The sequence below is a fragment of the Clytia hemisphaerica genome, unplaced genomic scaffold, assembly GCF_902728285.1.
Source record: "Clytia hemisphaerica strain Z4C2 unplaced genomic scaffold, Clytia hemisphaerica genome assembly, whole genome shotgun sequence".
Lineage (NCBI taxonomy): Eukaryota > Metazoa > Cnidaria > Hydrozoa > Leptothecata > Clytiidae > Clytia > Clytia hemisphaerica.
In genome coordinates, this window is record NW_027103555.1 from 689,903 (window position 1) to 706,514 (window position 16,612).

General features: G+C 34.2%; 2 protein-coding genes across 2 annotated transcripts; one reads left to right on the forward strand and one right to left on the reverse strand.

The window, feature by feature from the left end:
• Nucleotides 1-986: 986 nt before the first annotated feature.
• LOC136800467 (potassium voltage-gated channel protein Shaker-like) lies at nt 987-3,549 on the forward strand. The gene is made up of 2 exons (XM_067057126.1): nt 987-2,235; nt 2,947-3,549. The coding sequence occupies exons 1-2, from the start codon at nt 1,047-1,049 to the stop codon at nt 3,150-3,152; spliced, it is 1,395 nt and encodes a 464-aa protein (XP_066913227.1). The 5' UTR covers nt 987-1,046; the 3' UTR covers nt 3,153-3,549.
• Nucleotides 3,550-6,334: 2,785 nt separating this feature from the next.
• On the reverse strand, nt 6,335-14,647 carry LOC136800462 (ATP-dependent DNA helicase Q1-like). Its single transcript, XM_067057118.1, has 10 exons — nt 14,227-14,647; nt 13,562-13,784; nt 10,534-10,775; nt 10,178-10,259; nt 9,568-9,716; nt 8,867-9,065; nt 8,460-8,609; nt 8,147-8,241; nt 7,516-7,761; nt 6,335-7,026 (listed from the first exon to the last, which is right to left on the reverse strand). Exons 1-10 carry the CDS (start codon nt 14,620-14,622, stop codon nt 6,811-6,813), a joined length of 1,998 nt encoding a protein of 665 aa, XP_066913219.1. The 5' UTR covers nt 14,623-14,647; the 3' UTR covers nt 6,335-6,810.
• Between the last annotated feature and the right edge of the window lie 1,965 nt (nt 14,648-16,612).

The following is a 16,612-nucleotide window of genomic DNA, read 5'->3' on the forward strand; positions in this document are numbered from 1 at the left end:
ACAGCGAAGCCTTATAAAGGATTTCAAACTTTTTACCTTTTTTACAAGCATTTTTAAGTAAGAAAGGCGGGGTGAAGGAAGTTATGCATAAAGACATCGCTGGGCTTTAGTTCGTTAAATGCTTAGAAATACAGTATAGGTTTGGGAAAGAACAGTGGTAGCAAGACTGGAGGATATAACATAGATGTTACATGTTTTGGTAAATATAATTTACAATTATCCTCACATGGAGTGAGTTCGGATTTATAGGAATGACTCCATAATGAAAGTATATAAACATTTAGTAGTAAAAAAGGGAGCGAGATAGTAGGAGTGGAGAATTTTTTTAACTAATCCAATTTTTTGAAGATTTGTAGCGTTTATCTGTTATAACTTTTTAACAGACTATAAAAATGTAAAGGATCGATTGTGTTATATATCAAGTGTTTTAAAAACGTTTAAAATAGTTTAAAGGTAGGAAGTATTTGCTAAGCTTGTTTGGTTTGAGACGTAAACATGACCAGTTGAATATAGCTTGTTCGTTTGTAAATATGACACTTTGAATCTGGATACCTAAGCAATGTAGAATGCAGTAGCGTAGCCAAGAGGGACGCAAAATTTATGAAGGAGAGCAGATTTTTATGCCATTATAATGATCTTTTAATACCATGAGTACACCAATTTTGCGTCCCTCTTGACTACGCTACTGGAATGACCATAGTGTACCCATTGAGTTTTAAGCCCTTGAATCTTTCTATAGCAAGAAAAATTAGTGTTTTTGGAATGATGAATTGCATCTAGCAATTTCTTTGTTTTCACGCAGCATTATATTTCATTAGATTTTACTTTCAATCCAGCGTTTGTGTAAAGTCACTTGTTTCAGGACGACTTCATTGCCTGCCCAAGAGTTTCATCTTCAATTACTCCTACCTACTGAACTGGATAAAGCATGACTACTTTCTAATAGTAAAATTTGACGGATTTTTCCTTATACGTATTTTATTTATAGAGAATGAAGTAAAAACAAAAATTAAAAGTACTTGCAAGGTGTTGTGATAACCTGCATAATGTTAACGTCAACGTCTCTGCACGCGACCACGTCAAACGTTGCGTACTTAGTGAACGAATTCCAATATACAAGAAGCACTCTATCTATAAACCATTATGGTGATACAGAGCTCCAAAACATGGCGCCTAAGCCTCAGGATGAAATGTCTGAATCAGACGGTTACGATCTAGACGAACTAAAAGCAGCAGATCAACAAAAACCGTTTCGGGAACGTGGTAAACGGATTCGGATTAACGTCTCCGGTCGGATTTTCGAAAGTTACCAAAGAACATTAGTCTCTAAAGAAGGTTCGATTTTCGGATATAGCAGTATTATGAAATATTATGATGAGGAAAATAAAGAATTCTTTTTCGACAAAGATCCCCACACATTCGAAGCGATCTTAGTTTATTTACAATGTGGACTCTTACAGCAACCGGAAAAAGTAGATTTCAAAGCGTTCATTGAAGATCTACAGTTTTTCGGGTTCGGAGACAAAGCGTATCATATTTACCGGCGTGAAGCTATCATACCGGATACATCATGCGCAAATCAAGGAACACGTGAAGAAATCGGATTTCGCCTTTTTCTTTATAACATGCTGGAGTATCCAGATATCAACTTGACCGCACAAATTTTTGCCGGGTTAACCAGTTTTATTATCTTCATCTCAATTATAGTATACTGTATCGAAAGTTTACCGTCAATGCATCCAAACGCTGTTGATAATCTTTCCTATGTCGAAGCATTCTGTGTAGTTTGGTTTACAATAGAACTTTCAGCCAGATTTATACTTTGCCCTGAAAAACTCAAATTCGTGAAAAGTCTAATGAACTGGGTTGATTTAGTATCCATTGTACCGTTCTATATAACTATACTGATGCCTGAGAATAAGGATTCGAACGTTGTAGGGTTGGCCATGTTGCGTGTGTTACGTGTTGCACGGGTGTTTCGTGTCTTTAAACTGTCACGCTACTCCAAAGCAATTTATCTTATCATTTTAACGATAAGCACCAGTGTACGTGAACTAATGCTGCTTCTAATGTTTATCATCATTTTAATGGTTTTATTCGCAGCAGCTATTTATCAATTTGAACATGATGATCTGGATGAGAAAAATAAATTTAAAAGCATACCTCACACTTTTTGGATTGTTATTGTTACCATAACAACGGTCGGGTATGGAGATATGGTACCGTACACACCAGGTAAGACAAACCTAATGATGATCTTCGACTAGGTTATGAACCATAGATTTATAAAGCCCGAAGGGCTAGATAGCGTACTTTTGCTGAAAAGTGTGCCGAGGTTAGGTAAGAAATCCTACCTAAGTCACGTGACGTTACAATAGAGTTTCAGCGCTTGACCAATTTGAAGCTTCGCGGGTTTTCGAAAACAAATAGCAACAATATTTTTTCCGATATTCACTTTTTTTTGCCTGCGATGGCTTAAAGCACATCTAGCCCTTCGAGCTTTATAAATCTATAGTATGAACGTACTTCCACTATCAAACAAATAGAATCTTTAAGAATAGAAACAGGTTTTAAAAACATTAATAAAGAAAATAATCAAAACGTTTCACCAAAATAACAAAGCAACATTCAGAACACATTACATTGATATACAGTGTGTCCCAAAAAAAGCGGACAAATTTTTATGTAAAGTAAAATCCTCGTAATTTATGCCAAATTTTATGACTCGTATACTCAATATTTCAATGTCAAAAACCTTTTCAATCATCTTGGGAATTGAATATCTATTGATTGAACAGAATAATCTTATTTCAATTATTCTAAGCCAAGTTTAGATATGAGTTTTAATGATTTTACTATTTAAAATTGTCCGCTTTTTTTGGAACACACTGTAAATATAGCTGTTTGAGAAGCTACTCATAACATTACAATTTGTTTATTTTTCAGAGGGTCAATTTATCACCTCAATTTTGGCAATCACTGGAGTGGTCATCGTAGCACTTCCTATACCCATCATCGTCAATAATTTCACACGATTCTATGAACGTATCATGTCCAAATCATCCAAATATCAATTCGAGTTTGATGAAAGTAAATCCGAGGAGAATAAAGAAACACACTTGGTAGTGACTCAATGTGAAAGTACTATCTAAAATACACCATTGAGACACGATTCAGACACGTTTAAATTTTAAATCAAGTTCTAGTTGCGTTAGGAGAACAGTCAAAAAAGTTTCAAAAATGAAAAAAGGGAAATAATGTTTCTATTTTTGTTTTTAGGGTTTCATTGACTTTTCATTGATTCTTGTATCAACCCCGTCAATTTAAAGTTTTGCTCATATTTTTGAAACTTTGCTTCGACTTGTTTCGACCACTTTCTATTTGAGATTTCATCTACGGTCCAAAATATTCTCTACCATCCTCACTCTTTATGTACATAAAATTGTTTATTCGTAATCGAACTTATATTAGGAGTATATTACGAAAGATTGTATATAATTATGCAAATGTATTATGAAATTGAAGAAAGAGACTAAATTTCTATAGTTTTTTATTGAAAGCGAATCCAGACCCAAAAAACCAGCTCCAAAGACGTTTTTCTGAACAAGTACACAAAAATTCTATTTGTAGCCTGTGTGTTTTGATTCAGTATAAATTCTCATCAAAATCAAGGCAAAACAATAGTTGAATTCTAAGCGCGTAGACCTAACCATATTTTAAGGCTAAAATAATATAACTTAGCTTCAACCGAATACTTCTAGTAAGTTTACGTAGTTAAAATAACAAGAGACTTACAATAGTGAGATGTATTGTCCAACGCCAAGGGAAAACAGCACTTGATAACCCAATAACGCCAATATTCAACTTTCTTGATTTTTCGTTATTTTTTAGAGCTAAAAAACATAGATACAAAAACATAAACAAAATGAACAAAAAATTCTTTGAAAGTAAAGAAGGGATCAAATCTTTGATTCACGCTGATAGAAGGAGCTAAAACTATTGGATATTTAATTTATGCATGGTTTCTGCCTACTTTTTCAGTCCCCCCTTAAAATGCAATTTTGCAATTAAAGAAAACTCCCCCCTTAAATCGAACACAAATTACCAGTACCCCTTGTTAGAACGCCCCCCCCCCCTTTAAAATAAAAAAGCGAAGATATTAGATAAAGAAAATTATCAATAAAACCAAAGACAACATTTGCAAGTCAATCAACAATTTTCAAATTTTAGTTCCCTTGATAAAAACTCCCCCTTATTTTAAAAAAATTACAAAAATCACCCCTTTTTCAAAAGGCAATTTTTTCACTCACCCCTTTTTTTAAGGGGGTGGGGGCAGAAACCAAGTTATGGTGCTCCTTAATTACCTCAAATAAGCTCCAACTTTCCGGTATAAACATGTAGTTTCTAGCGTTTTTAAATTTGTGTTGGAAAATTTTCGTTTTTCTCTTCGCTGAATAAAAAAACACAACTTTTGGTCAATATAATAGAGGCTCGGAAAACACGAGTTACAAAAAACACGAGTTACGTTAAATGTGACGTCATCAATGGGAAATTATGACATCACAAGTAGATCATTTAACTCGTTAATTTATGGTGCACCATAATCTTACGAGTTAATTAACTCGTCAATTTATGGTGCACCTTAAATTGACGAGTTAAATTTTCATGAAACCAAGTTGGTCAAAAATTCTAAAATTCAGATTAAAATAGGCATACATTCAATATATTATTGAATTGAAAATTATTAGTAGGCAAAATAAGTTCATTACGAGTACAATTTGAAAATAATTGTTCGAAAAAGTTTTAAAATGTTTTGCTAAAAAAGAATATTTTTAAATGACGACATAAAACGGTTAGTAAATGAAAAAAAAAGATTTATTAAAAGTGACAATGAATAGAATTATTTTCAGGAATCGTAACCTCTTTGTTAAAGTTCTATTTTTCGATTTCCATTACGCAATCGAGAATTTTCAACATTTTTCATCAAACAAAAAACAGTTTGCAAAATATGTTTCCGGGATTTGAAACGAAAGTGTTATTTATCAACTACCAAATGGAAACAATATGAATAATATACCATTTGATTTTCTTGGTGATAAAAGAGATATATTTTTACCTGATTGAAAGATATTCTAGGACTTAAGCCTTGTGTCCACTCCGGATAATTTTCAACGGATCGGTTTGGATCGGAATATTTTGGAAAACCGATCCGGACAGTTTTGCAATATCCACTTCAAATTTTCTGAACCAGATTCTTTCTGTTTACAATATTTATACAATGAAAATCTAATTAGTTTAATCTTCTACAGATGTTCTATTGTTTGAAATCAATAGAACCGTTTCGATCCGGCACGGATCGCAAAAAAAGTTGAAAAAATCCAACTTTTTTTCGATCCGTTTGGACCAAAAACACGTGAACATTCGAACCGTTCACGTGAAACAAATATGAAGCAAATGGGTTGAAGATAATCCCCAGAACAATAGAAACCGTTCCGAACCGTACCGATCCGTTGAAAATTATCCGGAGTGGACACATGGCTTTAGATTCCAGGCTTCGAAGAAAAATCTTTAAAATGTAAAATTAGGGTCCTGGGTACTATTTTGGAAATGAAAAAGCATGGAAGAGAAAAGCATCATCATTTGAATTTTAGAATTTTTGACCAACTTGGTTTCATGAAAATTTAACTCGTGAATTTAAGCATGGAGGTATAAAGAAAGACAGGAGAAGTATGCTATTGTAACCAAGCTCGCCCTACGATTAAAAAAGTTACGATGTATGCATGCTCATAATCTCATATATCGTGCATTTTTAATGAGCTCTTTTATCCATAGGTTAAATCTTATTGGCTCATTTAAGCTTTAGAAATTAGATGAGACGAGATTCATTGTTTCTGACATCAGTGTAAGAAAATATTTGGACTAAAAAAAGGCCTGTAAACTTGGCAATCCTTCATCAAATGATAAGATTTTTCGATCAATGTTTTCTTTCAGGTGAACTCTATTGCTTGATACTTTCCTCCAAAATTCTCCAGCGACTTTATGTCTACAAATTGAGTCTGAAATCGTGTGTGCTTATAAAGAACTTTTCATTTTCTGGCTTGAGAAAATATCTTTTCAAAACAAAATTGAACGGATAGCGAAATGGAACATAAATTTGTTTCGTGGACGAAGTTTTATCTAATTTTCGTATATTAAAAGGCTAGAATCTTCAATACTGATTATTAGAATGTTCAGAGCAAACTTGAGTTCTACTAAAAAGTCTTATTTCATCGGGCGAGCTTAGAATTTCTTTTGATACATTTTATAAAAGAAATCAAAAGACTTTAACGACCAATTACCGACACATTCAACTCCTGTTTTCTTTATACCTCTATGATTTAAGGTGCACCATTAATTGACGAGTTAATTAACTCGTCAGTTTAAGGTGCACCATAAATTGACGAGTTAATTAACTCGTAAGATTATGGTGCACCATAAATTGACGAGTTAATTAACTCGTCAGTTTAAGGCGCACCATAAATTGACGAGTTAAATGATCTACTTGTGACGTCATAATTTCCCATTGATGACGTCACATTTAACGTAACTCGTGTTTTTTAACTCGTGTTTTTTAACTCGTGTTTTCCGAGCCTCAATATAATATCTCTATTTACAAAATGTACAAAAGATTAAAAAATAGTACCTTTAAATAATCTGTGAATACAAAAAAACAAAACCATTCTGTTCCAACCTATTGGTACAAGATCCCTTCGCATGAATAGACTAATGCTTACGTTGACTCCATTATAAGGATAAATACAGTTTATAAGTTTATAAAACAAAATCATCCTCATCATTATCGTCCGAATCGATAATAATGGCGTTCGTTTTCTGTTTCTTCAGTGAAGAAGTGACTGGTGATGTTAAGTCCTTAAATTCCTCTTCCATTTTAACTTTCACGTTTTCGTCATCACTTTCACTTAAAACACGCTTTCTAGTGCTCTGATTGGTTGATTCATCATCTTCTTTCTTGCATCCGTCTTTTCCCTGTGAGATATTAAAACAAATTTACGGTATTTTGTCGTTGTACGTAGCGCAATAAAGAAAAACTTAAAACCATAGACCCAGACGAACATATTAGATGAATAGATTTGTAATTGTAATTTCCTTCACATGTTTCTGACGTAATTGCTCTATTGTCTTAAATCCGCCAGTGTTAACATGAAAACTAAAGTAACAACGGTGATTTTATTCCATCCCATGCCCGAAGAAAACCAGCCGTACGGACCGCGCCCTCAAGGATAAGTTTTTCAGCCTTCCAAAAATGCGTTGTAAGTGAGTAAAGAAAGTGAGTTAACAAAATTTGAAAAATTCGATAATTTCACTCTTAAAAGTTATTTCCTAAATTTGGCTGATTTTTTACTGTGCTTCAAATTCGAATCTGCTATTAAGCGAAAATTGATAATTAAAAAAAATAATAATAACCCTGATAATTTCCAACAACAAAGGGAGAACCGAAGTACTTTTTATACTCACCATTTGACTGTTACACGGTATCGGAAAGATAATATCTCCTCCCCGCTTTTTCAACGTGGTGACCAAATGTTTTCTCGGACCCGGCAAAATGTAAGTGATGGTATTGTACGGTGTGAAATGGAAATCTTCCGTCAGGATCTGTTCCGCTATCAACTTCGCCACGATCAACTCGCAAATTTCTTTTGGGTAGCTCGCCTGCTTTTTGCGTAGTGAAACTTTACCTTTTCCAAGCCAAAGTTCTACTAACTGAAAATAATGCAATGATTAACAATGAAATGACCACAAAATTTTTTTCTAAAACTTACGACTATTTGGGTAACCCAGAAAAAAACTTGTACCACCTATGTTGGGGAGGTCTTTTTCGGGACTCTTTTTTCAATTTTTCAGGACCCCTAGGATTTTTGTCCTCATTTTTCAACCACCCTAGATTTTCGACCTTATTTTAGTGACCACCCTGGATTATCACATCCGAAAAGTGGGACCCCCTGTTTTTTTATCTAGGACGTCAGACCGCCTCAATATAGAGGTTACAGACTATTTCTAGAATAGCCCATATTCCAAGGTAAAGTATAGAATACAAGTAGCGTATTTGAAGGGATATTCAGTTGCTGGTAATTTAATAAAGTGTTACCTTTAGTGGAGTTAGCCTTTCTTGTTTGTATTTCGCATTTTCTAAGATATCCAATAAATTGAGCGCATCCTTGTTCAGTATCAAGTCTTTCGTTTCTGAAACGAGAAGAAAGATTAAAGTACAAATTATTCAAATTTTGACTGTACACAAATATCTACTAGGTACTATAAAATGTAATTCCTGTGCATATTGTATTGATTAGACCTTTTGAATCTGAAAATTGCGTTTATCATTTATAAAAGATCTGAGTTGCAAAAGAAGAAGATCAATTAATCTACATTTTATTCTTGAGTTGGTGATTCAAGAGACTTACCAGCTTTTTCAAAACAAACATCACAAGTTTCTTTGCACTGATTCGCTTCCCAGTTTTCAGAGAAAAAAAGACCAATTTGTTTGCGACGACAGGTGGTCTTGTTCAGACAGTAGTTGATCATCAAGTACAAGTTATGAAGTCCCATTTTCTCTGTAAAATGATGAGGGGCAAAACATTTAACGTGAATCACCAGTAAGGAATCTCAAATCCTACGAAACTATGTAAATTTGGAGGTTCTCAAAACTAAACTCTCCTTTGTTCGTCCCGAAATAAACTGGTTTTGCATTTTTCTGATCAAATCTCCATTTGTTCGCAACACAAAAATATAGCCAAATATCACACAGCTTTGCATCATGAAAAGAATATACGGACAAAGGCGAGGGGGGGGGGGGGGTATAAAAGCTTACCAGTGAAAACCATAGAGCTCTGTCGAAAGATGTCTTGAAATCGAAAGTATAGTATACACCAAGCTTTCTGGTCATCGCGGCCCGCGCGGCCACTTTCTTGGTAATAATTTTCAATTGATTTACTGATGGAGAAATGAATGACAAATCGAACGTTCGGTTTATCGATGCCCATACCGAACGCAATGGTGGCTACAACTACCTGTAAAAAGAGGAAAATATCAATACAATTAAATCCTAAATCTAGGGAATTAAAGTACATTAGAGAACCTTTATTTCTATTATTCCAACATTATTTTTGTGACATACCAGGCTGTCAGTGATGGGAGAAGCAGAGATTCAATTAGTTCCATACACCTACCAGCTTAGATTAAATTAGCGCTAAAACTTTACTTTTAAGCGTACCCACCGCACTGGGCGAAACTGCAGTATCTTTTAAAACTTTTTCGGGGACCAATTGTAGTAGCAGTGAAAACACCTTTTCAGGCTCGAAAAAAATACCCAAAAGAACGATTGTGCGGAATTCTAGCCTAAATCAACCACTTTTGAAGGCTGCCAAAAGATTTGATATATGCCCTCAAACAGACTTTACTGAAGTTTAGAAAAAGGCAAAGAATTCAAGGAGTGAAAGTGAGAAACTCAATCTCTGATATTTAAATAAGATTCAACAAAACCATGGGGATGATGGAATTCGAGCACTTTACCTGTATTTCCCCATTGGTCCACTGTTGATGGATGTACGACTTTAGTTTAGGGTCCAGATCTGCATGATAACAATGAGCTGTTATACCACGCTCTTTCAGTCCATGTGCTACTTCTTCACTGTCTTTGCGTGAGAAACAGTAAATGATTCCTGATCAAAGAGAAACATAATAAGTTTAGAAAAATCCATAACCAAATAACAATTTAATCCAATAAAGAATTGAAGCAAGACCAAAAACATTCATCAAGCTAAGATATTCTGAGCACAGGAAACTTCGTATAGTATGTATCATAAACATCAGTCATGCAAATGTTTCTCGTATATCAAAGTTGAAAATTATTTTCAATTCAAGTAAAGTAAAGCTAAATAATTCACCCCTTTTATATACCAAAGAACAGTTCAAAAATTTGACACAATGGAATGTAGATATCAAACTGAAGAAAAATATCCTTTATTTAATTTTCATTTTTTTAAAAATAATTGAAAATAATAATCTGATCTTTATCAGTTTACAATTATTTTTTTAGTCCCGAGAATTGACTTAAGAGTGAAAACTGAAGATTCCTATACAATTTACGAATCAATAAATATGGTGATTCTGCCAAATATACCTGACATTGCTTTGAACCTTCTTTTGATGACATTTGAAACTTCCTTGATAAGATCCTTTGAATCCAAACAAGTTTGGTGTACCTGGATCAATAAGACGGGGAAATTACTGGTTACAGATGAACCTCTCACAGCCTTCCTGCTTACACAATAAACTTTATTACCCTGCTTTTAGCTGACTTCTCATGGGCGATAAAATAAGACAACACGTTTCGGCGTTATTTCTTATAAAAAGAAAATTTGCCTAAGAAAGAGGTCGACAAAACTAAGATTCTGCAGAAAAGTCTTTGCCAATTGAGTAACTGATATCTGAACAGTATAAAACCTTGTGGTTTATATTTTCAATTCAGTAACTCACCTCATAGAAAAGATTAGGTCGATTGAAGGAAGCACGAAAGACCATACAAGTGCGATCTAAATTCAACATCTCCTTAACATCATCAAGAACTTTCTTCGTTGCGGTGGCAGTCAACCCGAGGATGGGGAGTTTCGGGAATTGTCGTTTTAATATACCCAGTACTTTGTAATCAGGTCGAAAATCATGGCCCCAATGACTTGCACAGTGCACCTCATCAATAACTATACGACTAACGTTACCAACTGAAAGGAAGCATGTTTAAAGCTACATGTAGTAATAAAGAGGGTAGATAAGAAAGGGAGTCACTTAATAAACTGTCGAAAGTGCTAACCGCACTGGGCTCAACTTCAGTGTTTTTAAATCATTCGTAGGCTCAATTGTAAAATTGTAACCAATTTCAACTAAAAACTCATGACCACCCCCTTAAAATGGAAATTTTAAAATAATGAAAACCACCCACAGGGATTCGCCCTTGAAGTCTCTAGCCTGCCTAAAAGTTTTAACCTCGTTTTGGCGAAAACTCGTGACCACGCCCTTAAAAATGAAAATTTTCAAAAAATAAAAAAAACACCCCCAGATATTCACCCAAGGAACAAGTGTGCTAATTTTCAGCCAAATCCGACCATTTTTGACGTCTCCAGCCTGCCCCAAAGTTTTAGCCTCGTTTTGGCGAAAACTCGTGACCACGCCCTTAAAAATGAAAATTTTCAAAAAATGAAAAAAACACCCCCAGATATTCACCCAAGGAACAAGTGTGCCAAATTTCAGCCAAATCCGATCATTTTTGAAGTCTCCAGCCTGCCCCAAAGTTTTCGGACAGACAGACAGACAGACACATTTTCAGATTCTAGCTCAACTGAAGTTGAGAAAAAGGTTATGTCAGAAAGAAGTTGCCCTCTTTATAAGTAAATCTCTTAAGTTTCATGACTTTTCAAAGAATCGAATCTTTTTCATTGGAAAGAAAAAGGATAATAGCGAGGTTAAGCAAGAAGCTATCTATTACGTACGGAATCTATTACGTGATCCGCGGGAAATTTACCTTACGGAGATTGGGCTGAATCGTTTAGGATCAAAAATCACCCGAAAAAATGTAAACAGAAAAGAAACTTTGGTAATTTTTTTTTTATTTCTGACAAGTTTGAGCTGAGAAAACTAAAAACAGAAGAAATTTTTTGAATCTCATCTATGGAACTATGATGCATACAAACAAAGTGAAAAGATTTATTGCACAAAAGAAGGTCAAGATGTAAGTGTAACAAAATAATCTTTGCTAACTTTTTTATCAAACCAAAACAAACAGAAGTGTCTTTCTGGTTCTTTTGTTTTTCTTCTCTTTTTTATCTTGCTTTTTATATGCTCTGAAAGTCCAAATACATCCAGAGTAAGCATTACAATGAACATCATGTAACCATATTTCCTTTTCATGTTTTTCAGTGTTTCTGTGGTGCCACCATCAAGTGCGAAGAAGCCAAAGTTATAATATGTCAAAGCAAAGCAACAAACACGAGAAAAAGACTGCTCTGCCAAGCTCAAAAAATTTTACCCCTCCACCTGCCAAAGCATAACAGAAGAAATGTTTATTTTTTTCCAATTTCAAATGCTGGTAAGCAACGAGATCCAATTTCTGCTCTTCATCATCAACTATAAATTGTACGTATACAAATCAGCCTGCTAAAAACTTGATGTCACACACAACCGCTGGACTTCAAACCGTTCCCCAAAGTTATATAAAGCTTCTGGACTATTGCTACTGCTTTGAGTTCTCAATCCTTCGCTGAAAAATTTTAACTAACTGGTCATTCTTCAACTTTTTTTCTACATTATAGCGTTCAAGAAAGTTTGGTTTGATTCTAAGAGACATCTTCCTTCCTAAAAAGGTGATATCGGTACCTTGGAATGCAAAGAAGCAGAAGAAGTAACACCTGTCAGATATGAAACACAACACTTTTTTATAAGGGTGTTTTTATTGGTAATGGTGAAGCATTCATAGAAATTCAGCTAAATAAGGAATTGGTCCCCCCCCCAAGGAAGACATAGCTGTACACTATGCTCTTACAGATTATTTTTTTTGTTTATAAATAAAGCAGTGATTTTTGATTGGGACCTATGTAAACTAGGAATTAAGTTATGAAATATATTTTTTTGAAATGTTAAGTCATGATATTATATTATCATTGAAATGATAATAATAGTAAAAGTAATAGAATACTCTGACTATATAATTGTCTGGATTTAATTTTTGTGAAAAACATTTGTCTTGGGAAAAAACTAAGTAGATTAAAATTGAAAGTAAGGGGATTTTATAGACCAAGCCACTAACAAGAAAACTGGAAAAGAAAAAAAGAAGAAAATTTTAGAAGTTGGGGCCGAATGTGAGATACGGAAAAATAAACATTACGTCATACGTAATAGATCGCCTTTTTTGCTTAACCTCCTCCTATGCCGTGAAGCTTTAGGAATCAGGCTAAAACGCCTTGGATCCAGTCTAAAAACTCACGTAATAGATTCCGTACGTAATAGATAGCTTCTTGCTTAACCTCCCTAATGACCCTTTTTTGACGTGTTTTTGGACTTTTTAAAAGTAAATTTTGACTTCAAAAGCGTAGAACCACTGAACCGAATTTTAAAAGTCATATACCAGATTTTAAGTTTGCCTTTCCTCTTTACAATGTTGAAAGAATCCATTTAAGGTTCACATTATATCGGACAAAGTGTTATTCATCAAACCCTTATACTTTTTTCTGCATTCTGGGTAACCCGGTATATTACTTTTTCTGGGCCACCCGGTATATAACTTATTTCTGAGTCACCCGGTAACACAGAAGAAAGACCAAAAGAAGGGAAGTAAAGTTTCATCAAATTAAAGAGAATTGTGTACCACACATACAGTACCACACATTTTAAATCAATTTTTTTTCAAAAGTTTCACAAAACTATTATTATACTATCAAATACTATTAACTATGTATTTGATAGAGGAAGAAGCTTGAAAAAAGTATTAGCAAACCACTGAAATTTCTTTTCATACCTGCATATGCTTTTTCCAATTTAGCCATGAACCTTTTGCTTTTTGCTATTCTCTCAGGAGTGACATACACCAGTTTGTATGGGCATTCTTTGTCAACCAGCAAGTTCTGGATGATGGTAACATCTTTAGTAGGGATGGAGGAGGAGAGAAGAGCTGCATTGATGCCAAGTCTATCCAAAGCCATCAATTGATCTTCCATCAAAGAAATGAGAGGTGAGATGACCTGGAAAAAAATATTTCAGAAAGATTGAGCAAAGCTGCATATAGGCTTTTTATTAAGGGTTAAGAATCTTTAAAGGATAAAGGAAGAATTTCTACATAAAATTAACTAAATTTTTTGATTAACTTTCCAAAATTACTAGTAAGAAAACAAAAGCTAAATCAAAGATAGAGCATACTTTCTTTTTGTGTTTTTTTTTTTATGTAATCTGTTTTTAAAAATCAGGCACTGTTAAACAATATCATACATCATAACATAAAATAATGGTTATTTCCTTAAAAAAAAACAGAAGGAAAGATAGATTGCAACTAGGTTTTATGACTATGGACAATCAAAAAAACTTTTAAAAGCAAGACAGAAATTATATATTTGTATCTCAACTGGACAGATCTCCATCTACAGTTGGAAAGGTTGCAACACTGGAAAAAGAATGTTTTCAACTTACCAAAGTGAAGCCATTGGATACTACAGCAGGTAGTTGAAAACACAGACTTTTTCCTCCACCAGTGGGCATAATCAACATACAGTCATAATTTGACATTGTTACATTCATTGTCTGTTTTTGTAGTGGTCGAAAATTCTCTATCTTAAATTTCTCTTTCATTGTAGTTTTCATAGATTCGCTCCATTCAAAATTGTCAGAATCCCATTGGAATTTGAGAATGTCATTTTGCTGAGTTTTCTCCGAATCAAGTAACTCCTTTGATAATTTCTTTTTTCTGTGACGCAATTCTTCTTGACGTACTAATAGATTTTTCATTTGATCGTTGATAGAGTTAAGTTCATCATTGATTTTTGTCAACTCAAACTGTAATGCAGCAATATCTTCTCTTTTACTCATTTTTAATTTTAAAACTAAAACTTAAATTAAGAAACGTTGTTATGCACACTGAACTGTAATTTTTCTGTGGACACATTAACTTTGTGCAATAAAGCTTGTTATTATGTTAAAGTATAGCAAGAAATGCTAGCTACAGAGCTAATAAAATCTAATGATCATTATTTTGTTTGAAGAATTTCATTTTATTTTGTACAAATATCCCACTTGAAATTTTTGAAAAGCTCAAAGCCGAACAAAATTTATATAAATTAAAATCTTTATAATAGTAATAGATTTTAAAGAATCATTCCTAGACCACTGTGAACTCTCCTAGATAGATCATACAAAGTGCGCAATATTTTTAGACACAAAAACAGTTGTGAGTTGATCCAAGATGTTACGCCATCTCAGGAATAACTGGAAAGTCAGAATTGCTGATGGAAACTATTTTTGTTTGCTTAGCGCTTAGAGAGGAAAACATCTTTTGTCTATAAACAAGTGATCCTGACCTTCCTATCCCAACTTGGTCTAATGCCGACATCCCTCCTCTAATTTCGACACCCTTATTAGAGATGGGAATAATAGGAAGGTCAGGATCACTGGTAGACAAAAGATTTTTTCCTCTCTGATCGCTAAGCAAAGAAAAAAGTTTCCATCAGCGATTCTGACCTTCACATTAATCCTAACTCTAAAGAAGGGTGTCAGAATTAGAAGAGGGATGTCGATATTAGACCAACTTACGGTATTATTCCTATCTCTATAGAAGGGTGTCCGAATTAGAAGAGGGATGTTGACATTAGACCAACTTACGGTATAATTCCATTTTCTTTCTTGAATTTTTACTAAAAAATCAGAAAGATGTTTATATTCGGACTTTGCTGTTTCTTATATTACGGTATAATACCGTCAACTGCTCTAACTTGGGACTATCTGACAAAACATGGGATGGCAATTTGGCCTCACTGAACCTCCAAAGTCATTTGATTTGAGTTAATGAACGGCATATTTAAAAAATACACGATTTTTCTTTCGCACCAAGTAGGTTTTTTAATCGAAATATGAAAAAAATCTGTAGTGGAACACACGTGAATGGCTGGAACGAAGAAGACCAAATTAGTGGCAAAACGATGGAGCATTTGACGTCACTCGTGTTCCAAGTTACACACTCATTATTTGTTAATCCCATCAGGCAATAGGCGGTTAGGCGGCGGGCGTTTTCTAATTATCTAATCGGCATTTTGAATGAAAACAAAAAAGTTAAAAAGGGCGCGCTATCAGTGAAAGTGATCGTGACATGTTATGACGGAAAGTATGATTGATATACTTGGTGGAGTTATCGAAACAAATTTGTCAAAGGGATTTAATAGTAAGTGAAAATACAGGCCAGATATCAACAATCCCATGTTTTGACCAATCGTCCCAAGTTAGAGCAGTTGACGGTACAGTGCTATACCAGACGGTAATCAATAAATTCGATTATCAAAGTAATTGATAATGCTCCAAGCAATCGAACGGCCACTTATCAATTAAACAATTGAATTTTGAGTACCAAAATCTCGTATTCAATTACTTTCTTAACAACCTATCGAAGACTCAATAACCGTTTTAAGTACTTTGATTGCTATTGATTACTTTCGATAACTTCGATAACCAATACACCCTTCCCGTAATTAAAACTTCCCTGAAAAAATGTGCGCTCCACCGTTGTGTATAAAATTGTTTGGGAGGTAAACCAATGCGTTTTTGCCTGCGAGGGGTTAGGGAAAGTGGGTTTTCAGCTTCTAACTGTTGATAGTGATCTTTTTTTGGCAAAAAATTTTCAGGGTGGTATATAATATCATGTATAGAAAGAACATACTAAAATTTGAGGAGATTTTGATTGACGGAACTTAAGGTTTAAGAAAAGCCCAAAAAACCAACTTCCCCTAAGGAAATACAGGCAAAAACGGGGTTTGTCTACCTACAGAGACCAAACATTGGAGAGCATCGAAATAATGCGCATGCAACTGTT

What these genes read in the sequence shown, in the direction of transcription:
- LOC136800462 (XM_067057118.1), bottom strand. Translation starts at nt 14,622, where the DNA reads ATGAGTAAAAGAGAAGATATTGCTGCATTACAGTTTGAGTTGACAAAA. An exon ending in GACCTAATCTTTTCTATGAG is followed by an intron (nt 10,260 to 10,533) that starts GTGAGTTACTGA and finishes TTATTGATCCAG; the next exon opens with GTACACCAAACTTGTTTGGA. An exon ending in GGACCAATGGGGAAATACAG is followed by an intron (nt 9,066 to 9,567) that starts GTAAAGTGCTCG and finishes CTCTTTTTACAG; the next exon opens with GTAGTTGTAGCCACCATTGC.
- LOC136800467 (XM_067057126.1), top strand. Translation starts at nt 1,047, where the DNA reads ATGTTAACGTCAACGTCTCTGCACGCGACCACGTCAAACGTTGCGTAC. An exon ending in TATGGTACCGTACACACCAG is followed by an intron (nt 2,236 to 2,946) that starts GTAAGACAAACC and finishes TTTATTTTTCAG; the next exon opens with AGGGTCAATTTATCACCTCA.